At 40.8% G+C, this 25,308-nt stretch overlaps 1 protein-coding gene across 3 annotated transcripts in view; it reads right to left on the bottom strand.

Moving 5' to 3' along the window:
- Nucleotides 1-25,308, bottom strand: part of BLMH (bleomycin hydrolase) — a 48,287-nt gene that overhangs the window by 18,319 nt on the left and 4,660 nt on the right. For all 3 annotated transcript variants that reach the window (XM_053910661.1, XM_024564628.4, XM_024564629.3), the window contains exons 3-11: nt 24,926-25,035; nt 23,967-24,108; nt 23,159-23,247; nt 21,736-21,828; nt 11,271-11,426; nt 10,225-10,383; nt 10,044-10,111; nt 8,661-8,778; nt 5,978-6,047 (exon numbers count right to left, since the gene is read on the bottom strand). In XM_053910661.1, coding sequence (XP_053766636.1) covers nt 5,978-6,047; nt 8,661-8,778; nt 10,044-10,111; nt 10,225-10,383; nt 11,271-11,426; nt 21,736-21,828; nt 23,159-23,247; nt 23,967-24,108; nt 24,926-25,035 — 1,005 coding nt within the window. The remainder of the gene's footprint in view (nt 1-5,977; nt 6,048-8,660; nt 8,779-10,043; nt 10,112-10,224; nt 10,384-11,270; nt 11,427-21,735; nt 21,829-23,158; nt 23,248-23,966; nt 24,109-24,925; nt 25,036-25,308) is intronic.

Genomic DNA, 25,308 nt, shown 5'->3' with positions numbered 1-25,308 from the left:
GTCGGTATGGCTTTTTCTGTAGAATAAAAAACGCATTTTTCATATTGACAATAACTTTACTGGTTTGGATATTTTGAGTATGTCAGCTATCTCCTGCATGGTATAATGTTGATTGTTCTCAATTAATGTCTCAATTTGATCACTATCAGCTTCGATTGGCCTACCCAACTGTGGAGCACCGTCCAGTGAGGAATCTCCAGCGTGAAACTTCGCAAACCAGTTTTGACACTGGTCAATCAGTCACAGCACCTTCTCCATACACTGCACAAATCTTTTCTTGTGTTTCAGCTGCGTTTTTACCTTTCTTGAAATAATAAAGCATAACATGCTGAAAATGTTGTGTATTTTCTTCCTTCTTGAATATTAAAATAGCTACACAAAAATCCACCAATTTTGGTTAAGTTTTTTTTTAATGCACGCCGATATGACAGCTGTCACAACACAATCTAACAAAATTGTTTCGAATGAAGTTAAAGACAACCAAGCGCTACTACAGCCAGCTTACGGAAGAAAAAAAAAAAACCCAATTTTTTTGGCCAACCCAATATATTTTAGGGAAGCTGCCTATGTGAAATTCAGAAATCTGAATCCCAATTCTATCTCTGACACTGTGCAACTGAGTAAGTCAAAACCTCTCAATAAGATTCAGTTTTTCTCACATAAAACACAGGTATAATCACTCACATTCGTATCCTGGGTTACCCTACACTGAAGTCATGAGGAAAAATAAGCACAAACATATGAGCAAGCTTTGAATTCCTGTGAAGCAAGCAGCTGTGAACTACACGGCCTGAGGACCTCCGGCAGAACTGTGAGATACTCATAAACTCGTAGAGTCGTACAGCAGTATACAGTTTGAAAACGGCCTTCATTTCACTTGATGGACAAACTGCAGGACCTCATAAGGAAACGGATTATGTAATGTAATTATCAACATTACCAACAGAGAAATGTGAAATCCTAAGGCGTTAAATTTCTGTGGAAGATCTACAATTAAGAAAGTGGTAGCTCTCTCTCCTAGTTCCACAATATAACACAACATGAAGGAAATGATGAGTTTTGTGCCACGCTGTGGACAAATGTCTCCAAAATCACACGGGGTAATTTGGCGGGCGAGGCAGTTAAAGGCCATACTACGGCTTTCAGAGCAGCAGAAGTGCAGATATAATATGAATGAGGCATATAAATTTCTTTCCAGATTGATCTCTAATATGCCCAAGTCTGCATAACTGAAACCATCAAGACACTCCCTTTTAGGAGGAAATTTGGAAATTTTCCTAAAATGAAATCAGGAACAGAGAGGCTTATGCATAAGAAAACCCTCATGTATCTGAAAAGCAAAAAAGCAATTTGAAAAATGAAACATTAACCTTGGTCCAAAATGAAAACCAGGAGACAGAATTTTTAAAAAGATAAAGATTTTCTTTCAGCGACCACTGGAGAAACGGAGAACACTCTGCCTGCCCTCACTAGCGCTGTCATGGTAATTCCACCATTCGGACCCGTGCTGCACCAGACAGGAGGACTGGGACACCAGCTCCTGATGACATGAACCAATCGGAGAGAAGTTCCATAGCGAGACTGGTACATTAGGGGGGCCAGGTAAGAATTTAATTTATTTACAACCAGAGCCACTTTGTTATATGCACGGCAGAATGTTGAAACTACTGAAGCTGCGTGATGGGGCCCATGTGAACGGGGGGTATCCTTAATACCACATATCCTTTATAGATACTTGAAATTGTCCAAGATAAAAAAAAATTAAGAAAAAAACCTATAAAGCAGCATACACACAAAAAAGCAAAACATAAAGCAACATTTGCCAAAATAATTCTGGGGAATTTGGGATGACTCCATACAGTTTTTCACTCACCCAACTCACAATGTGCTAACTTCAGACACAAACCTAGCCCTTCTTCCTTACTCACATTCCCAGCCCAATGGCGCTCTAAGAGCCCCCTCTCCTGACACTGGACATTTACACGAGTCTTCGGATCCTCTAAACAGTGTTAACATCCCTTCAGTCACTAGTTTCTGGTCAGAAAAGATCCTGAGTTATCTGCTACTTCCACGAGTGCGCTCGATGCTACTAGAACAGAGAAGCTGAGAGGAAGCACATTTTAGTGCTTAGGAATATAGGCTCTAGGATCAGACTAGGGTTATCTTGGTTTAAAGATTATGTTCTTCTCAGATTAAATTTTACAAACTATTTACTCTAATAAGCCCATAAACTTTTCAAAATGAAAGACAACGTAACAAGTTCCAAGGTCTGTTTCTTCATCCAACTGCAAAATCTGTTTCTGACATGATTCATAAACAAGTCAGAAATGCAGAGTCAAGCATTTCAAGAAGCAGGGGAGAGAAGAAAGCCACGTGGGGTTTACAACATGTTAGATACGCATCCAATTTTCAGTCTAGCTAAGGAATTTGAATTCACCAACACGAAGTAATCCAAACGGCCCAGTAAGACAAGAATTAATAATCTCCTTTTATGTCTTTGGTGATCAGAAGGAATCTTTGTCCATTTTGTGAAATAATCAGATGATGGCCGTGAACATGACCAACGGGGGAAGACTAAAGCCCGAGACTGGGCAGAGGACAAAGCACCCTGCCGGGTATCTCTGCTCTCTTTACCTCCAGTTTGCATCATTAACACTACTTTTTCAGAAACCATCAATCTTAACAGGCAGAAATCGCAAAGAGAACAGTAACAAACTATTAACAATGTTATCTATGGAAACGAAATCCCAGCAATGCTGGTTAAGATTGTCAGGTCTCTTGAGAGAACACAAACAAGGCTCCAGACAGGGAGAGGGGCCCTGCTGGGATAAACACACATCACCAGCAAAATAACACAGTACGCATTCTCTTAAGGTCAGGCCAAGTGTGCCAGTTAAATTAGATCATGTTTTCTTTCCTTCCGCCCGCTTAAATCTTCATTACTAAGAAATACACGAGAATAATTTATTTGGGCTATGAATGAACTATTCCCTACCTCCACTGGGTCACTTTATCTTTTGGCTGTCTACTGAAGCTCTGTATACTCTCAGGCATTTCAGTTATTCAGAAAAACAAAACAAGTTACTTTAACCTGAACTGGATAGCTGCAGATGTCACTAGGAAGGATCATCGGGATCAAGACTCCAGCTCTCTCACCACCTGGCCTGCCTCCGCAGGTTTCACACCCACGGATTCAACCAACCGCAGATCGGGAATATTCGGGGGAAAACAGTTATGTTGTTGCTGACATGTGTTATATAGTCAGGTGCATAACGGTTGTGTCTGTATGGAACGTGTACAGGCTTTATTTCTCGCCATTATTCCCTAAACAATAGTATAACAACTGTTTATAAAGTATTTACATTGTGTGTGTGTGTATATATATTTTATATATATAATATATATATATGTATGTATCTAGAGATGACTTAAAGTATAGGGGAGGATGTGTGTAGGTTATATACAAATACACCATTTTATATAAGGGACTTAAAGGGGCAGATTTTGGTATTCATGGGGGTCCTGGAAACAATCCCCCGTGGGTACAGAGGAACTACTGTAATAACAATGAATAAGTCAGTAAAAGCAAAACCTACACACCCTCAGTACTGAGTTGGAATAGACAGGTACAGTTGAATGAAACAAAAAACTAACAGAGACCAGAATTCTCTTTAAGAGTAGGTATTTAGGCTCCAAGTACTGTAATAAAAACAGTAACTCACACTACCCAAAACACTGAGCATTTGCCTGCCTTTACAAGTGTGTATCCTCTCTTAAATGGATAGCATTGTTATCTACAAACTCAGTGACTATTTAAGACAGAAAAATGTCACAGAAGCAAGCCAAGTAATCCAGCCTCATCTAAACAAATCATAACTTTAGTCCATTTCTTAGACACTAACTTCTATGATAACAAATCCAACTACAGGGACCAAATTAGACCAAAAATGAAACAAGCTACCAGTATGTTATGGGTTTTTTTAAAAGATTTTATTTTATTTTTTAGAGAGGGGAAGGGAGGGAGAAAAACATCAACATGGTTGCCTCTCACACGCCCCCTACTGGGGACCTGGCCCACAACCCAGGCATGTGCCCTGACTGGGAATCGAACCAGCTACCTTTGCTTCACAGTCTGTCACTCAATCCACTGAGCCATGCTAGCCAGAGATTATCTTATGTTTTAAAATGCTACAAATAGCAAATCCTTCCAATTTAAGATAAGCTATTCCTTTGCATTCATTTAACTATCATCAATTTACAGATATATGTAAATTGTTTCTTTTTAAGCTTTCTGCTAGTGTTAAGGTTTATAACCCTCTCTACATGATTCCAACAGGCATGTGTCTCAGAATGAAATTCATCTTATAAGAAATCACTGATTAAAAAACATGTTGCACTCTAATACATTAACAGTAATTCAACAAGCACCACGTAATCACAGAACAGTAACAGAAATCACAGAAAGGGGACATGCAACCACCTTATGATGAACAGAAACGCACTAACAACACTTGTATGTGTTTACATATGAACGCTGGGCTGCTGAGTTTCACAGCAGATCCCAGGGACGGTTAGCCAAAATCCACCAATGATCATTTCATGGGGAGATGAAAAGACTTGGAATGACAGGTTCAGTGGCCTCCAGGTTTTGGCCATCATATATAGACCTGTGCTGCTCAATCACGGCATAATGTCAAGTTCAAAACTCAGGTTAATAGGCTCTTCTAAAACGTAAGTTTTCAAATATTAACTACTGAAGCCCCACCTGCTTACTTCCCAACCACCACACTCCTCCTCCCCCACCTGTTACTCTTGGAAATCCGGGGGCTCTGGGAACAGAGCTGGAAAGATCACTGTTCCGAACACTGAGGGAGGGACAGGCAGAGTTGCTGTAATCTCCATTTCTTTTTCTTTTGTTTTAAAGAAAATTTCTGGCTGATTCCTGCTTGGGGGAGATGCATGTGGAAGTTTGATTCCAAGTGCCTGGGTATCTCTCTGGCTTCCCTACCTGTTTCCTCCCAGTCTTCTCTCTACTTCCGTAAGTTGTGGTTGGTGTGTTTTCCTACCCAGAACCCGCTGGCTAAAAGGAAGGGGTAAGAAATCTGCGAGAGCTGCTTTGGATGCCGCCAGCACGCGTGCACGTACAAGCACGACATTCTACAGTAGCCCCACTACTGATCTGAAACCTTAAAAATGAAAACATAAAGCCTCCTTAGAAGGCCTTTTATCTACTACGAAAAACAGTCTTTGAAAATACAGTCTCAAAAATTTGGAAGGAAAAAATACCCTCATCTGTTAATGGTGATCTGTGGGTGGTAAGATTATTAGATATTTACTTTCTTCTTTTGTTTATCTACATATTTTATTCTTCTACAACTCATATATTACCTGTGAGTTTTTTAAAGTCTAATTACTATAATTCATTTATGACTTCTGACTGGGTTTTGATTGTTGGAATAACACAGTTCTAAACAGTAACCAAAGCATTCTTTTACTCTATAGGCTTCATAACTCCTAGAGTCTCCTAGGAGTCTGTTTACAATTAATGTGTAAAGTTTCTTGCCAATCCCATTCTCCCACTCAGAGGCTCTGACTTTCTAGAGAGTTAGCGCAGGAGATGAAAATGCACCAAATGCTATAGAGCAAGTGTCCTGCAAAGGGCACTCACCCTTCTCACCGGCCAGGGTGTTCTGGTACAAGAGGTCCAGCAGGGTCAGCACGGTTTGGAAGGAATGCCAGCACATACTGGTCTCAGCGTCAACTCAGGGGATGCAGGCATGCTATTTTGGTCACGGGGGTCCTGGGGGCAAACTAGATCCTCAGGTTTTTCTCTGAATAGTCTATCCAATGGCATAAATTACTGAAAAATGCTCCACACTAGGGCAGCTTTCTACCCATATCTCCTACATAGAGTCTTGAGGCAGAGAGCAGAGCAGACTCCAGGCACCCTGAGCTGGCATTCCCAGTGTCAGCTCACCTTTGTGGCCATGGTCTTCGCCCCACGAATTCTCCACTCTCCATTTCACGAACGCGCCATCCTGATCATCCTGCAAAAGAGTGGGTAAGAGAGGACAGTCGGAAACTCTGCTGACTCGCCATGTTGGTCCTGGCTTTGCTTCAGCCACTCAGAAGCAGCCTTCTCTGCCCAGCAGGACATATGCCTCCAGGAACAACCATGTTTCTCGTGCGACAGCGAAAGGGAGACTCCGACAGAAGTGTTTGGAGCTCTTGGGGTAAAAATGCAATGGACCTAACAAAGCAATCATACTGTTTTCTCCTTTACACTCTAGTCTATACAGAAAGTGAGCATATTAAAATGCTACCTGGCTAAGAAAAACAAAATATTAAATTACTAAAAGCAGTGAACACCCTTTGAAGCTAAGCCTCTTGCTATTAATTGATCAGCATTCTTTGCAAAGGCATCCCAATGTATTTATTTTAGAAATGATTCTAAGGTCTGGTCCAAGTTTAAGAGAGAAAGCAAACACATTCTCATCGTACGGCCTAATTGCCTGCTTAGGAGAACCAAGCACGGCCACTCTCCAAATGTGTGATTTACTGACTCGGTGACACTAATACCGAATTTAACCCAATGGAGATTGAAGGGCAAAGCAAAAGTAAAAAGACTATTTTCATAAAACAAAACCCAGGCAGTACTACTGTCCTCTCCCTTCTATCTTCCTTAATTAAATAAGCTCAATTTTCATCTTCTTAAAGGAACGATGATACGCATCACAAAAACCTCCATTTATAGGCTTTACTGTAGTGGCACAGAGAGGGACAAAAGGAAGGCTTCATTCGGGGAAAGATTTTTCTCTTTCATGTTCAGCCAGGGCACTCACTGCTGTCAAAACAACTTAAATCTCTAGCACGAGAAGAGAGCTGGCTCCGTATTATCTCCTAATGATTTCATCTGTCAACTCCCACTTGCACGTAACCGCGTGAGTCTCATCTACATGGGATTTGACTCTGTTCTTGGCAGTTTTCTTGGATCTCAGTGATTTTCAGTCTCAGAAATAGCCAACAACCAAACCCACACTTTCAAACACCCTTATCTCTACTACCCTTATCTGAGTCCCAGATACCTTCAACAGGACATCGTTAAACTACACACTCTAAGACTAGCCTAGCAAATGCCTGTTCTGGTGTTCTGCTCCCCCCGTTACAGTCCATCTTTACTTTCCAGTTAAATACCACAGTCAGAATCTGTATTACCTAAGGTCATCTATTGTAGTAAGTCTGAAAACGCTTCCTCTTCTTTCCTTTGCCACTGAATTCCTGCGTGACCTAGATCAAGGTGTTCCCTGTCATCTACACACACAGGATAAAATCTGACCTCCCCTACAGGGGCTCTAAGGAAGCAGCAATGAGAGTATCCCAGAACGCAGGCACTAGCATTTCTCTCTGCATTATCATTCAGATGCAGTGCCAGCTAGGTTCAATGGTCAAAAACTCAAACTGGAAGGAAGAGAAAAATCTCACCATACAGTTCCAGCTGTGATAATATAAATTCTGCTTTATACTATTAACATGTAAGGTAGCTCCCTTCCCCTCAGGAAAAAATGATCAAAGAATGAAAGTTCCAGAGAATATGACATGATATGTATGATTTTTATTTCGTAGTAAGTACGCATGATTATTAATTCTGAAAAATATGAATATTCTGTAAGAGATGGAAAATGATAAAGAGCCAAACCTTTCTTAGAAATTATAAGGTTTTTAGTTTAATAGTTCTCTAAAAATTTAAAAATTTAACCTTAATTTAAGAAACTTTAGTTATAAATCCACTGAATTTAGTAGGTCTAAACATATAAACAATGTAGCATTTTAGTAGTATTTTATTCTATTTGATTTACTTTAGTATTTTATTTTATGATGGCATTTTATTAAACGCTTCTTCTAATGTCAAGTTAGTCATTCTGTGACTTTCTTTCCCTGAGTTAGACAGGTTAGAAAAAGAACATTTTTGCTTGTGGTAGTGAAAAATTTAGGTAGTTTGAAGTCTTTTTTCTTCTTCATGATCCCTGAGCACAGGTGTAAAAATATCCATTCTACAGCCTAGAGCTAGGGAGGCTTATTTGTGAAAGATAAAGTTTTAGCTGTGGTTTCTGACAGTGTGTCCTAGAAATAATGATATTATTATTCCTGAGTATTTCACAGGAAATTCAAAATACTTTACATCCAATTTCCTGAAGCTCTGCATAAATCCAGTAGTGGACGGGCATGCAGTCCACCAATTACTGTCAGACATTTTACTGCAGAAGAATCTGAATGACGAATGAAAGGAAGGTAAGTTTGAACACATGTTATCGAGACGTGAACACTTCCAGGGCACACGAAAATTCCTTATTCAATAGAAGTTATCTTCTCCCAGGTTCCCTCGCCGACCTCTCTTCACACCGAGAACTTCCAAAGTTACAGAAAAGCAGTTCCTTCCTTACTCCCGGCTGACCCCAATGCTGCTCCCCATGGAAAGTTCCTGTTTTTACTGCCTCTGTGTATGTGGCCAAACCTCAAGTGACACATCTACAGGGTCTTACTTGAAAACTGTTAACAAAACTCATACATGCTCTGAATGAAGCTCTGATGGACAAAGAGTCTGCGGGAGAACAGAGGTCCCCCTGTGGAAACAGTGTGGGGGGCAGCTGAGAGGGTCGTACCTTCTCCGAGACTGCAGTGAAGGCCATGGCGTGGGTCATAAGTGACTCACCAAAAGTCAGCCTCTCTGCTTTATTCATGTTCTTCAAGGAGACACCAAACACTAACTCATAGTCATAGCTGTAAAAAAAGAAGACCATACAGAATAAAGACAGTACAATCAAGGAGGAAAGACAGCTTCTGGGTGTAAAAGAAACACAGAAGCAGCCACAGGGGCCGCACAGCTCGAATAAATGCGGGCTGCAGCTCTCCAGAGAACTGGGCCCACGCAGAACGGACCTCTCGGTGGCACTCCGTTCTCCATGCGCCGCCAGAATACTCAAGAGAATATGAAGTGATTAAAGATAAACTCCCCGTATTGAGAAGCTGACAAGATGAGCTTGGATTGTCATTTTGGCAAGAAAACTTTAAAAAAAGCTTTTGACTGCTATCAGAAATGGTCTCTTTTAAGGTGGCAGAAGCACCCAGTTTCTGAATTCACTTGGACCATTGCTGACTGTGAAATTTCAATAAATAATACAAAAAATATTGGAAAATATTTTCAAAGTTTAAAAAATCATGAATTCCCTCTTTTAGCAGATTTCTTTTCTCTTGTTAACTGTCAAGTTATTCATTCAACTTCCTACAGGTAACAATTACTTATAAGTAACTCTAAAGTGGTACATTTTAATAGTCAAGAAATCCTGTATAATTTCATTCACAAATGAACCTTCACTGTCATCAACAACCAGGAGGAATGATTTAAAGTGTGTATGTAAATTAGTTCTAGTTGTCAAAAAGACAAACTATGTGAGTCATCACCCTGGCCGGATAGCTCAGTTGTTTAGAGCATCATCCCAATATGCCAAGGTTGGGGGTTCGACCCCCAGTCAGGGCACATACAAGAATCAGCAAAAAATGTATAAATAAGTGGAACAACAAATTGATGCTTGCCTTTCTCTCTCTCCCCACCCCATCTCTCTCTCTCTAAAATCAATAAATTAAAAAACCACATATAAGTCATCAAAGAAAGAGAAGTCCAGAAGGACCGAATGGCAAACAAGAGGTCTGGAAAACATTTCATTACATTCCCAAATGTCTGAGCAGATTTACACAGTAATCATTTATTTTTAAAAGTGCCTTTCTCACATAGGGCAGCTTTTTAGGAACATCCGACAGTTCCAGTGCAGACATGAAGTGTGAGCTTGACTTCCCAGCCTGGAGCATGTAAGTATGTGAAGTTTTTGTTTAGAGTCTTTAAACTCTCCAAGATGGAGAGACAAAGACCCACCCTCAGGCCAACCTTACTCTTTGGGTGAACCTCGGCCAGGTCGTCCCATACCAAGAGTGCATTCCAACAGCAGCCACCCACAAATGACCTTCTATTTTCAACTTCTCGCACTCACATGTTCATGTCACTGAGGCCCAGCTTGCTACTGAAGTGTTTTCCAATATCGCAGCCAAACCATACGGCCTAGAAATAGAGGAAAGAGGAAGAAAGTCAACATAAATCCTATCTTCCTATTACACCGAAGAAGTGGAAGAAGAGGCTTTCGCCCCAACACAGAAGACGCAGACACAACCAACCTCTCCATCTTTGATGGAGGCAGCAACCATCTTCTTCAAGAAGTCAATGGGTTGGTTGTTGTAGAGAGTTTTTCTCCCTCCAACCATATTGCCTAAGTACTCCACCGTGTAAAGTTTGTTGTACTTGTGCTGGGGCCGAGGGTCATTCACTAAACAAACCTATGAAGGTCAAGAACATGTTGATTAGAACATAAAACCAGGAATGCCAAGCGAGACACGTACCTCCCCGTCTGCACCAAAGCTCATCACCTCTGCCTACGAGAAGAAGCACTGCAAACACATCGCTAAATGACAAAGAAACGAAAGGTGGCAAAGTCAGCGGCAGAGGTCCTTGCACATTCTGATTAGCGTGACGGACACATCTGGGTGCTGCATCTTTCCTACTGGCCACAATTACCCCCGAAAGTAATTCTGAAGAATTACATGCACTGAGCAAGGCAAGATGGAGATCCCATTACTACAAAATCCCTGCTCTCAAGTTACAACATGGGCTCAACACCCAGCAATACTTCAACCGAGATGGGATTCCAGGCATAAAACAAAGCCATTTGCTGATAAAAGGGTCAAAACGACAATAAAGGCGGGGGCCCTCCTGGTCACCTTGCTATGCAGTGGAGAAGACCGGAAGAGAGCAGGAAAAACTAGGATGGGACACTGCTCCCCTCCACGAGAGTCCCCGGGGTGGGGGTTGGGGGTGGACGGTACATTTCAGAGGTACTCTGAAACCACAGTGAGAAACACCCAGTACATTTTTATTGTCTTTGCACCTGGGAATGATTCTGGACTCAGCATCAGAGGAACAGGTAGGAATTAAACTGAATGCTAGCCTACAGTTAGAAAAGTCTCTGAAGAGAAGCACCAGGACCTTGATGTGATCAACTTATTATTAGGTCCACAAAACACCTCAGAGGAAGAGGGGGAGGGGAAGTCTGTTTTGATTCTAGTTTGGTGATCATGCATGTCCACCCAGGAATCTCACACCCTTCCTTGGAGTCAAAGGGCATGAGAAAGTGAACAGCCAGTGGCTGCCGATGCCAGTCGCCAACCTTTTCTTCCATATTGAAGATAGGCTTGACATGGTCCCGGTAAAACTCCAAGGGAGTTATGGGGCCAATCTTGTGATAATTTTTGTCTTTGTCTCGATACTCCCAGGTGAAGGTCTCTGGTGGATTACCCAAACAGATGCACACCACACGGAGTATCTGGAAGAAAGGAGACAGGTGAGTGATGGCTGGGGGAAAGTGTTATTTACCTTTTCATTTTCCTCAAACTCGGGAAACATAAGAAATCAGTGGCTAAATTCAAGCCAGAAATTTCAGAGGAAATCTAATATTGTTCCAAAATTGGAAGGCTGATGTCCAGGATTTGATAGTCAACTTTTGAATTCTTAAATAAATACTCTGAACAATATAATTCTGAAATATTAATATTCAGTGCTCAGTATTTGCCCTGCAAATTCAACTTCCTTAGCCAAAAAGCTGCTTAGCGCTGATACACAACGAGACCTGGGTTGCTACTCTGCTGATTACATTTCAAATATCAATATATGGCATATATTTTATAAATGGATTTCCTTCCCTTTATCCTAGGCTTTGCTTTGATTGTGACGGGGTCTCCACTAAGAGAAATGTCATTAACGTTTCAGTTGGATGACAACATCTGTTAAAAGTATTATTAGAACGAGAATTAACTTTTAGTAAGCAGTAAGGTACCAGTTTTCAGGTTGTGAGACCACAACATATTTTCTAACGATGTCACAACACCTTCAAGTTAGCATCGCAACAATCCAAGGGTACCCTTCTATATTAGCTTTAGCTTATAAAAAGACAAAAATAGAAATACAGAGATATACCTTGTATACGGTTAGAGTACAGAAAGTACTTTCTCCTCTGTATCAAATTTGCTGTATCTTTAAAAAAACATAACGCTATGATCTGCCCCTTCTCTCTCCACCTGTGGCTCCCATGACCCACTCACATCACTCATGCCCTGCATTATCTGGACCGCACAACTGTACACTCCGTTACATTCGGGAGAAATGAATCTGATACTTACCATGTGTGCCTAGTTTGTGCTAGGCACTATAGATCTGGCTAGGCTCGCTTAATTCTCATAACACTCTTTTAAGGGATAGTTTCCCCTCCTTTTTTCTTTTTTTCAAAGGAAATCAAGACTCAGGAGAAATTAGGTATTCTGGGAATTTTGCGTCTCCTACAGCATCTGGCACTGTATCTGACCTAGGCATAGCAGCTGACCTGCACACTGTTCCATGCTCCACCTCACTTCAGGATGAATAGTTTTTTTAAATTGTTTATTTATTTTTAGAGAGAGGGGAAGGGAGGGAGAAAGAGAGGGAGAGAAACATTGACCAGCTGCCTCTTGCACACCCCGCACTGGGGACCTGGCCTGCAAGCCAGGCATGTGCCCTGCCTGGGAATTGAGCCAGAGACCTTTGGGTTCTCAGGCCGGCACTCAGTCCACTGAGCCACACCAGCCAGGGCTAAATTTAGAAGCACCGTTTTCTTTAAGTCACTTTAAAGACTTCATTAATGACTCTTCATTAATGACTGAAGAGTCATTAATGCTTCCCTATTACTTCCCACAACAAATCCAAACTCTTATGACCTGATTTTTCTTTTTCTTTTTCTTTTTTTTTGTTTTTACTTTTTACATAGGCGTAACTCACATTCAGTACATATGTGAAGTATGTATAACCTTAAGTATACAGCTCAATGCTGTACATACATACACATCCATGTAACCACCTCCGTATCAACATCTACCTACAACAGCTACAGGCCTCCAGAGGTTCCCTGGCCCCTTTGCAGTTAATAACCCGAACCTCCCTCAAGGTCAACACCATTCTGACTTTTATAACCATTGTTCAGCTTTGCCTGTTCTTTCACTTTGTATAAATGGAATCACACAGCGTACTCTCTTCTGTATCTAGCTTCCTTTGTTGACATAATGCTGTGAGATTCACTCACGGTGCTGTACCAGTAACTTGTTCTTTATTGCTGTGTATTATTTCATTGTGTCAATATATTACAATTTTGCTACTCTCCTATCAGTTTGGAGTTGTTACGAATAATGCTGCTGACATTTCTATCCAAACAGTTTTCAAGGAGGTTGAAGGAATTTACACACTCACCAGCAAGTAAGAGAGTTTCGGCTGTTCTGCATTCTTGCCAATACGTGGCATTGTAATGTCACTTTTTTGGTGGGTACGTAATGGTTCCGAGTGGTTCTAATTTGCATTCCCCTGATAAGCATGGCCGGATTTTAAAGGCTCTGTGTAACGTCACCCAACCTTACTTCTCTGGAAGGACTCTGAACCCCAGTCAGGTCTGTCTGTGCCTCTCCCTACTGTGTCTGCTCGATGCCCTCAGCTCATTGTCGCCTTCATAACTGTCTCCCGTGCCCCGCAGACCCCAATCCTCATCCCATGCTTTAAAGCTCAGCGCGAGATGCCTCTCCTCCACGAAGTTTTCACTAATTATTCCAGCTCGTACTGACTGTTCCCCTTTCTGAGCACTTCTGGGATAAAAAATTAACACTTAATTCCACAGTGCCATTTATGTTTCTCTAACGTCTCCCTCGCTGGGCTTAATCTGTGAGGAACAAGAGCTAGGTCTTAGACATACCCCAATGAACGCTGTAAGAACCACATTAAAAATACTTTTCTTAAATCAAAAGCTCTTCTCCAGTGACTGGTGAAAAATTTGAATTTAGGAGTTCAAATTGGACTCTGCTCTCTTCAAAACCATTCTGATGGTGAGGCCTTCCTTATATACACAGGCAACGTTTCCCTGGACTCCACCATCCAGAACTTGGCAGTTAAGTCAAACATGCCAGCTTCAGTCCATCTCTTTCTTTCATTTTTTGGTTAAGATTTTACTTATTTATTTTTAGAGAGAGGGGAAGGAGGGGAGAAAGGGAGAAAAACATCGATGTGCAAGAGAAACATCGATCAGTTGCCTCTCCTACATGCCCCAACTGGGGACTGAACCCACAACCCAGGCATGTGCCCTGACCAGGTATTGGACGGGCAACCTTTCGCTCTGCGGGATGACACCCGACCAAGCCACACCAGTCAGGGCTCCAGTCCGTTTCGGACTGATAGTCCATGGAGTCACACCTGCTACAAGCCAATTACAGCACATCATCACTTATCAATTCCATTTATAATTAAAGCCATTTCCCTCCTTTTCCTCTAGTTAAGGGAAGAACAATGGCTCTCAAAATACATTGTTTCTTCTCATTTCATATATTAGAATCTTATACAATGGCAAATTCTGGACTGGATGAAGTGATTGCCCAACTTTGTCTTTCTAAATTCAATAAGAGGTGTATACCAAATACAGGTGAGATTAGGGTAACCGATCCTATGTGTGTTGTAGTCGTTCTTGGAGCAGTGGAACTATTTTATCTTTTAAATAACGTCCTCCTAATCCTATGAGCTATTTCTATCCCTGTGAGCTCAAATGGGGCAGGATGACAGATGTCAGAGGATGACCTGAACCAAATCACAGATGTACCCTAAAAGCAGGCAAAGGGGAAGGCCTGCCTATGATGTTAGGACTCCAAGGATAAAGACTCATCATGCACGTGTTATTATGGAAGACAGAACCTGAACCTACTGTCTTTTAACAAAGGCAGATTAACTTACAGAAGTTATGCTTGCCATTTACTTGTTATGTTCTGGTTTCTAAGACAGAATCTTCCTTTTCTAGGATTTACTGTGTGTTTTATGAGCCTGAACCACCTTAAACCATCTCTCTCCTAGTGTTTTATCATTGTCAGGATGGTTTCTAGCACAAAAAAAGAAGAGGCAGGGCACCACATTAGCAACTGTGATGCTAACCGAGCTGCTCTAGCCATGGATCAGTGAGCTCTGGGATTCACCCGGACCAGAGTCTCATCTTGTATCCGCACAGCACCAAGGCCACCAACGGCAACTTCCTCACGAGGACACTGCCGCTGGTAACATGGTCAAGACAATGACAATGAGATGAGGAAAGTCTGTCGTGTTGTTTTCTTCACTCCACACCCACACGAGGATATGTTTATTGACTTTGAGAGCAAGAGTAAGGGGGAGAGAGAGAAACATCGATCGGCTGTCTCCGGTGAGTGCCCTGACCAGGGACTGAACCTGCAACCTAGGCTCGCGCCCTGACCTGGGGGATTGAACCCACAAACTTTTTGGTGTACGGGACGATGCTCCAACCAACTGAGCTACCTGGCCAGTGTGAGATGAGGAAAGTTTTACAGATTTAAATGATATGTATTTTCAACTAGTAATTGTTGTCACATGTGTATGAACATGTCTCTGTGGGATCTGGATCAATTCTCCATCATCCGAGGGTGGTTCTCCCAGCTCAGCCAGGCCCTGACCAATAAAGAAGAGGCTAGGCGCAGGCCCAGTGAAGATTAAGACACCAAAGTGAATTTCTGTTTACGTTTAAACACATTCTAAATACAGATATGAATGTCTTAGGTTGTAATTTACGTAGCACCTTAGTGCGCACTTGACTCCCAACCTAAAGTACAGGGTGTTGGATCACTGCCTCCTTCTCCCCGAGAATGCGGCAGAGGAAGTCTGCATGTTTTGCACCTAAAGGAATTCTATAGTGAATCCTTTTGCAGGATAAATACTTATACTCTATTGCACATGTTTTACAAATGTGAATTTTTACCAAAGGTACATATAAGGAATAAAGGAGAATAAGATCACATCTCTTCCTCTTGGATTTTAGTAAAACTGTGGTTTGAGACACGTTGCATTGTTTTATATCCACAACCATTCACATTCAAGTCAGGCTGTAACACTTTAGAAGGATATTTGGCTCCAAGCCAATTAGTGATAGTTAAACAAGCTCTAATTAAAAAAAAAAAAATCTCCAAAGTATAATCTCCAGGGTCCCTGATACTGTATTTTCTTGATAAGACACCATGCTGTTCTGAAATAACAACCGTTCCCAAAGGTACAAACCTGGCAGTGGGCTCTGTATATCCAAGCCTGCTCTCTGGTGGGCAACTCGGGAGTGTCACCTACTTCGCATAAAGATGCCTTTGGCACTCAGAACAAAAAATGACACCGGACACTGAACACAACAAGTCATTATACAGAACTGAACGTTGGTGAATGACAGAATCGGGAAAGGGAATGACAAAAAGGAAAAGGACACAGAACGCCTGAGACATGGGACATGGGGAAAGAATCTGTAGCTCCCAATTTCAAGACAAAGCACGTGGGACTGAACCAATTTCCGTACCCATGGCTCACTGGCAGACAGACAGCAAGTGAGGGAGAACAGCAGGATGGAGCAGTTGACAAGCAGTCATAAATACTTACAAGGGTGAGAGTTTAAGGCCAGCCACAGGCAGACACAACACTGGGTTATCAAGAGTGTACAGTAAAGTCTAAAGCACTGGAGATGTACTAGTTACTTCTATGATGAAAATGCAAAGCTAAAGTGTCCTTAAAAAATTATCTGCCCCACCTTTTTAGTTTTATTGATGCAGAAACTAGGCTCAAAGGGAAAATGATCTATTGATCATAGAACAGAATGGCCACAAGTACACAAAAGTGGTCACAGAAAACAGTGAACTTTGAAGGAAGTTCAGTGCCGATGGTAATGAGCTGGTTAGAAGAGGGAAGGAGTAGGGCCCTTGGTGACTACACACACACACACACACACACACAGACACGCAGAGAACAGGGAAGGAAGGGAAGAAAACTCTGCTGCTTTCTGGTGCGGAATGAAAGAAAGGCAAGGATCTGTTAAAAAACAAACAAAAATAAAGTAAAATAAAATAAACCTGTGCTTGCAAAAGCAGGCAGGGAGATACTTTCTGAAGGCATTAAATATATTTTCAGGCAAGAAAAGCACACAAAAGGCACAGTAAGGAAGCATGTGCCCTCTGTCATGCTGCAGACCATGAGCTTACACAGGGAGCTCCATAGAGATGCACGGTCAAAGGACGGCCTGGGGGCTACTTGGAGAGTGGGGTTCGAACCACGGAAGTAGTTAGAAATGCAGACTCTCGCTACACCCCAGAACTACTGAATCTGCGTGTTAACAAGACCTCCCGGGGACGCACACACACATTAAAGTCTGAAAGCCCCGCTTTAGACCGCATCTCTCCCTTCCCTCCTCCGACACTTAGCTTCTGCCTCACACTGCCCCAACCGCCAAAAGGCCTCCCCTCGCATCTGCAGGCCCCCCACCTCAAGACCTCACGACATCACCAATTCTTTCCTCTTCCTGTCCTCTGCACAAACCATGATAATCTCTCATCTATACAACCACAAGGGCCTCCTAACTGGTCTCCCCACTTCCTCTCCTGTTGTTTTACAATCCATTCTCAAGCCACCCAGAGGGAAATTTTAAAAACAAAAATTAAGCCACATCACTCTTCAGCTTAAACCCCCTTCCAATGGTTACCCCACTTGGTATAAAACACAAACTTTCTCACAGCCTACAGGCTCTGCGTAAGCTGGTTCTCATTCCCTCTACAAGACCTATGTCAGCCACTGCCACCTTCTTTCCAGGCTCGAGTCACACTGCCTCCTTTCTATTCCTCAAAAATACCAGGCTTCCTCTCAGGCAGGGCTTTTGTACTTACTGTCCCCTCTGTCTGGTGTGCTGGGTCCAGACCTTTACGTAGCTGGATCCTTCTCGTTACTCATGTCTCGGCTTAGACTTGACCTCAGAAAGGCCTTTCTTGACCAGCCTACCAATCACATTATTTTATGTTTTCCAGACCTATGTCACAGATGGTTTCTTGCTTATTTACTTGTGCGTTGTGGAGTCCCTGAGAGAAAGGACCATGTCTGCCTTGGTCGTCACTGTTCCCCAGCGCTTCCCCCCACACCCCCCAAATGACTGTAGGTTCTTTGCCATTTCATAGCTGAAAATGATGAAAAGATCCTTTTTAGCTCTCTTCCAATGTGAAAGATCTATATGACTTTTCTTCTTACAGAAAATGATAATCTTTGAGCTGCTATATATAGTTCATTTTACTAGTTATCAGCTGTGGGGCTACAGCCTCCTGAGAGCAGTTGCATTGCAAAGCCAGGTGAAACCAGAGGAAATTCAAAGTGGTTAAGCCACCTATGCGTTAGCCACACCACTCTGAAGGTGCCTGCTCTCCAAAGCAAAGTAGTGTAGCAGGGACTGGAAAATATACTACTTTAGAGAGGAGGGACAAACTTTTGGCCAAGCCAAACCTAGCCCACAGAGATGAGGCTAAAGCGGGGATAAATGATGATAGGAGACGAAACTTCGGGTGGTGAACACACAAGACAATGTACAGATGACGTGTTATAGAATTGTACACCTGAAACCTGTATAATTTTATTAACCAACACAACCCCAATACATTCAATAAAAACTTCTGCTTGTGGAGAGATATCCTATAGGTATACACATACATATGAAAAATGGTGAGTGTACGAGATTATTTTTTGCAGTTTTATTTTTTGTTTTTAAAAAAAATGTATTGAATGATTTTAGAGAGATAGAAGAAGGGGGGGAGAGAGAGAAACACTGATTTGTTGTTCCACTTATTTACGCCCTCATTGGTTGCTCCTTGTACGTGCCCTGACTGGGGATCAAACCCACAACCGTGGCCTGTCGGGACGATGCTCTAACCAACTGAGCAACCGGCCAGGGTTGCAGGTTTTTTAAAATAAGTTTGAAAATAAACAGAATGTCCATTAAGAGGGACCAGTTAAATTAATTATGGTGTATCCAGACAATGGAATACCATGCAAATATTTTTTAAATGCAGTTCTTTATGTATTGACATGGAAAGATTTTCAAGATGTATTGTTACATTTAAAACAGCACTGTACAGAACATGAATAATACACTAACATCTGTACCCAAAAGGAGGGGGAAAATAATATATATTTGTATTCGATTGTAAAAAACAAAAAAGATCTCTGGAAAGACAACTAATTGCTAATACAATAACAAACTAATAAAACTAATTTGGGGTGTGTGGGATGGAGAACAGGGTGGGAAAAAGACTTTGTACTGTATGTCTTTTTATATTTTTGATACTAAAAAATTTTTTTAATCAAAGAAGTCTTTAAAATGAAAATATAGATAACTTGGCTTTGCTCAAGGAAATCAATTCTGTGGTCTGGAGCAAGTCTAGAACCATACGATGTTTTTAAGAGCTGAGAGTCACTGCTATAAAATTTCCTAAGCAAGTAATAATGGCTTCTTGTCTCTTTTCATGGCACTGACAAATATTATTTCCAGTCTTTGTTTTATGTTTTGTTTCTAACAGAGTGTTGGTAGAGAGCACATTAATGACCCTCAGGGCATCTGGAGGCGAGGGAAAGAAGAGACGCACTGAGCAAACATTGCAACAGAGGTGACAACACGTTTCTAAAACAGATCGGACTCGTCTGTCACCTCATCAAGCAGCCTGTAATTCTCTGCCCTCAGAAAGAAGGCCTTAAGCATAAACCCCTTTCATCCAAAGCTTTCCGAGCTTCATGGCTGTTGATTATGTCATCGTTTTGATATACCCACAAGGCTAGGCATAGCATAGGTACCAATCTGTGGCTTTAAAACCACAGCCACACTTCTCATTATCAGAGTCAGGTTCAGTGAAGAGGAGTCACTTAGAGGATTGTAAAATCTAAAAATCTACCATACAGAATTCCGTAGTCAATAGTTTAGGCAGAATAATTAAGTAAATAATCCTAAAAACATCCATACTCGGGTTTGGTATGATGATGTCTTACTATTTTTCCAAGGTAGGAGTAAGGGAGGAAAGATATGTGAAACACACCAGCCAATCCCAATGGCCAGGAGTGGATCTTAAGACATATCCTTTAAAAGATCATTAAAACGAACATCAAAAGCCAGCAGGAGGCTTATAATCTGCAAGAAGTATTATCTGGGTCCTCTTCCATAACTATTTATAGAACTTCAACCTTACTAAGCCCACCGTCTCATTATACTCATGAAGGAAAGCAAATTATGCAAGAGATATGGCCTCAAGAAGAGAAATCATTCCAAGCAGAAAGGAAAGAGAACTAACATTTATTGAACAACTGCTATGTGCCAGACACTATGCCTTGCATTCTTATATTTAATATTTATTTGATTCCCACAAAAATCCAATGAGGAATATATTTTAAGTCCCAAAATGAATTCATAGGTGAAGTATCTTACGCAAGGTCACGGAGCTGTTAAGTTGACAGAGCCAGAACTGAAACCACGTCTGTCCAGCTATTTTTTCCTACTACGTCCAGATACTGCTCTCAAGTGAGAACGTTTAAGAAGAAAGAGTTAAGTACAAGATCATTTAAATGCATTTGGCAAAATGAAATCTCTGCATTAACCCATTCAACAAATACTTAAGAAACAGCTATTGTGTTAAGCATGAGCTATGCATTTAAATAAACTGAGACTTGAGAGCTTAAAGTGCCTGAGTCACCTCACGGGGCTGGTAAGTAATGAGACCAGAACTCAGACAGTCTGACTCCAGACCACGCTTTCAAATACACTGTACTGCCTCTCTAAACTTCAAAGGAAAACATGAGAGTTGTCCACTGCAGTAAAAGGAAATTGGTATTTGAGTAACTCCTAGTTAAGGGGCCACTGGATGAAAAAGGGAAATGTTTGTTCTTTTCTCAAAGCACTTTCAGAGGTTCATGCACATTCTTCTGGATGGACGGCATTAAGTTATATTCTTAACTGCCTTGATAATAAATATTACCACCTTAAATTTGCTTAATGCATTTTGGGTTTTCCAAAATGTTTTTTAATATAATCACCAATTTTATGATACCTATGCTATTTTAACTGATATAACCATCAATACTTTCCTATTTTTATTCCTATAGTCTTGGTATCTCCTGAGATCCCTCACATTTCTGCCCTTCTAGCTTAATTTGCTACCAATCGCACTCAGAAAACTTATGTTGCAGCTGCACCACTCTCGGAGTACTCTTCGTTCATGCTATTCCTTTTGTCTGGAATGGTCTTCCCTGCTATCCATCTGGTAAATTCCCATTGTTCTTCCAAGAACTGGTTCAAATACCTTCCACAGGAAACCTTCAGCTGACTGAATGAGTCACTCTCTCCTCCATGACCACCAAATCCTTCTTTACACACCTCTGTCGTGGGATTTATAATTATCCACGTGTTTCTTTTCCCCAAGGAACTGAGCTCCTGGAGAGTGAAGACTGTCTTCCTCATCTTTGTGTCCCTCGTGTCAAACTCACAGAAAGTGTTCAGTATTTATGAAACGAATAAAAGAATGAATTACATAGACTACTAAGCTGGTAATCAGATGACGGAATGTACAAGTTCCATACTAAAATACAAAGTTTATACCTCAGTTTTTACAGCTGTAAAATAAGTAAATTTCAATCCCATTCAACATTTAGTGCAATGACTATACTCCCTCATCGGTTTAACAGACGGAACATTCTGAGAGTTCTCTAGAAGGATCACAAGAAGTCCAAATAATCGTCCCTACCTCCTCCATCATGACATCCTGCATGTCCGAGATTTCTCCTTTGGTCGCTCCGCTGTGAACCAGGTTCCGCAGGCGTATACAGAATTCTCTCAACTACGGCAGAAAGTTAGTCATTCAGCACCACAATATTTACCAAATTCAACTGCAAATGAGCATAACAGACCAATGCTAGTTCTATTTTGATGTATAACTCCGCCAAGACCCAGGGCAAAGTTCAAAAAAGCAAATGTGTTTTTCTCCAACCAGTCTACTGAAACACACAGCTAAAACATTCTCCATAAAAAACAAAAAGCACGGATCATTCCTGAAACACACGCATGAACAGCTCCTGCCCTGTAAGAGATGGTACTATATGTGACAGTCCATGCCTGGGTGTGGGGAAAACATCTGATTCCATGATGCCTGTGGCCCTTACAAGAAGCAGGAGACTTAACATGACTGTGCCATTAAATCACTCTCACAGGTTTTTGTTTAGAATTTTCCTGCTTCTCTACTTCTCTGCCAAACCATTAGGACCATGGCTAGGCCAACCCCCCAATACAGCTTTCATTTTTGTTGTTTTCCATTTTTAGAGATGCCCCAAACAAAGGTGAGCCTAAAATCTAACTACGATGCTAAAGAGGATTTTGCTTTCATCTGAAAGGGAACCCAATGCTATACTGTTCACGATCTTTTAGCCTGTGGATGAGAATCCCCAGCATTTCCTAGGTAGAAAGTAACCTACTTCTAATTGGAGAAACACACCTACAGTTTATTTTAAAATGTCATCTTTCTCCCAAGAATGACAAATCCAATTTAGCCTCACAGATCAGGACAGTAGATTCTGGAAACTCCCAGTTCTCAAAAAAGATGTCTGGCTGGCAAAGCAGCATCTCTATAGGATTTAGAATCCTCCTTGGGAAATGGGTTACGCAGAGAAGAGAGAATGATTTATTAAGATAAACGAGGCAATAAAAAGCAGTTCGGTGACTAGATCAAATCGTGTGTGAATAAACTACAGTGATGTGGTTGGGGAAGCCTCTGAAACCAGCGTACTCTTTAAGGAAATCTCACAACGAGGTTGTTTTTTTTTTTTTTACTAGTACATAAAGCTGTCCCAGCCCATTCCCACTAGAGCCGAGTGAGAGGCACGGTACCCAGTGTGCTTCTGCCCCACATTAATTAAATATAAGGCTTTCTTTCCTGAGTACTCAGAATATTAAAATCAATAGAAATAAAAGCGGGAGATTTTTAAAAAGCAAAAACACACCCTAATCTCAATTATTTTTTTAGTTAATACATAGCTACATTGCTTTTGTGAGACGCTGGTTAGGTGTCTTGTACATAAACTGTGTACACTGAAGTGTCCAGAAATCCCCTTGGAAAATCAGTGAGAAGTTTTAAGTTCAGTAAATTCAATCCCAGCCTGCTCCTTAGGTTGTACCTTGTGATTCAGAATATCGTTCATCCGTCTGGTCGCCTCTGTTGTATGAGACTCAGTGAAGCATTTCTTAGGAACAACACCGTATTTTTCTAAAAGGAAATAAATTTTAGTGTTCGGTAAGGTAGAAGTAAACTCTAGCACTCTAGCATTAGGAATCCTGGCAAAAATAACTATTGCTTTAAAAATGAGGCCACATTTTGTTAGCCTCGGAAAACTTAACAATCTTATGCTTCATAAAATTAAACAGGTTAATCTCCATATTTATTCATCTACCGTAAATGAATTCTATTCTTTTTTATCTATTACACTTTGTAAAGTGCTCAGCATGATGAGGTTTTCCCAGAAGACACCCCTTTTTAGAATGAGGACACTTTCAAACAGTTGGAAGTTTCAATGTTTCTTAATTACATCAAGAGAAAAGCTTTTTTTTTTTTTTTTTTAATAGAACGTTAGTTCTAGCTAATACAACTTTTTCTTCTCCAATCCACCCTTCACAGTACCTATCTCCTTACCTCACCATTTATAGGTGAGAGTGTGGAAACAAAGTTCTTAGAGCTAACTACATCCCCTTCTGGGAGACCAGTTCCACTCTGCACCTAACCATCAAAGAATGACAAATCCAATTTAGCCTCACAGATCAGGACAGCAGATTCTGGAAACTCCCAGTTCTCAAAAAAGATGTCCGGCTGGCAAAGCAGCATCTCTGTAGGATTTAGAATCCTCCTTGGGAAATGGGACATGGCCTATCCCTAACGACAGAGCCTTGCTTAATCATTCTGTTTCATTTCCGTCAGAGAAAGGCTCTTACCGATAATATTGACAAGCATATCCCATTGTCCACCATCATTTGCAGGATTTGTAAGTAAATACTGCACCAGCCTTCCATCCTCAGGCTCCTTTTTCTGGGCTGTGTCCACAAAAGCATTTAAGTAGTAGTAACAGCGTTCAATCTAGAGTAGAGAAGTTAAATGAAATTAATACCTTTATTTGTATTATCAACAGAACAGCAGTCTTGGAATTACTACAGACCCCACGTATTATAGGTTTGCTTTTTTTAAAAAACTGAATATAATTGACATAATAGTTTCCAGTGGTGGGATTTTTTTTTTTTGCTTTTTTATTGAGGCATAATTGACATAACATTATACTAGTTTCATGTGTACACAGTAGGTATTTTTAAACTAAAGCAGGTAACTAACTATCAGTATCTGGCCTCATAAAAATATTTAAAGTTTCTTCTTATATCTGTGTATATACATTCCAATAGTTTATCCAAAGCAAGGCACTGCTTTATTTTGAAATAAAATCTGTTATTTAAAGCCTTAAATCAATAAACATCTAATGGGCATTCACATAACATACATTTTAAAGATTTAAAAAATGGAATAAAATTATTTACTGTTTTCAGTCAAGTACTACCCAGAGAAATGGAATTAGGTCCTAGAAAGACCAAATAACCTAAATAAAGGTGCTAAGATGAAAAATTATTTAAAACAAAATTCAAAACTTTAAATCAGTTAAGAAAGACACAAGGAGGCAGTAGTGCTAGTCAACAGACTTGTTTCACTGCAGAACATGGCCACCTACCAACCAAAGGCAGTTCTGCCTTTGAAAAAGTCAACTTCTGATACTCTGGACATCAGAACAAAGGGTATCACACCTATGAAATGGAGGTAAGACTGCAACTTGAAAAGCAAGAAATTTAGAGATAGTTCCTCTTAAGGTTGATAGTGAAACAAAAAAAATCTTTTGCGATCAGTCCCATACCTTGTCCCAGAAAAAGAGGTATGATTGACTAAACTCAAATTCTTCAATATTTAATTTTTTCATGAACGGAAGTCTCATAACATTTAGAGAAGAAAAGATCCAGCATCGCCCTGAAACAAGAAAGCAAACCGAGAAATTATGATGAGTGTTCACATAGACTACACTCTATTTCCCAACAGTGAACCCATGACAAGATCCTGGATAATTTAAGACTAAATCAGAAAAAGTAGAAAGATTTAAAAAAAAAAAACAAGAAAAGTTAATAATTACTATTTGCACTATATACATGCAAAGGTGCAATATTCTTAACATATAAAAAAATCTCTTTACGTATCACATAAAGAATCCATTACAAACCACCTAAGAAAATCACATTAGGCCCT

Source organism: Desmodus rotundus, chromosome 9 (assembly GCF_022682495.2).
Source record: "Desmodus rotundus isolate HL8 chromosome 9, HLdesRot8A.1, whole genome shotgun sequence".
Classification (NCBI taxonomy): Eukaryota; Metazoa; Chordata; class Mammalia; order Chiroptera; family Phyllostomidae; genus Desmodus; species Desmodus rotundus.
The sequence above is the reverse complement of the archived record's forward strand: the minus strand, read 5'-3'. Positions and strand labels throughout refer to the sequence as shown.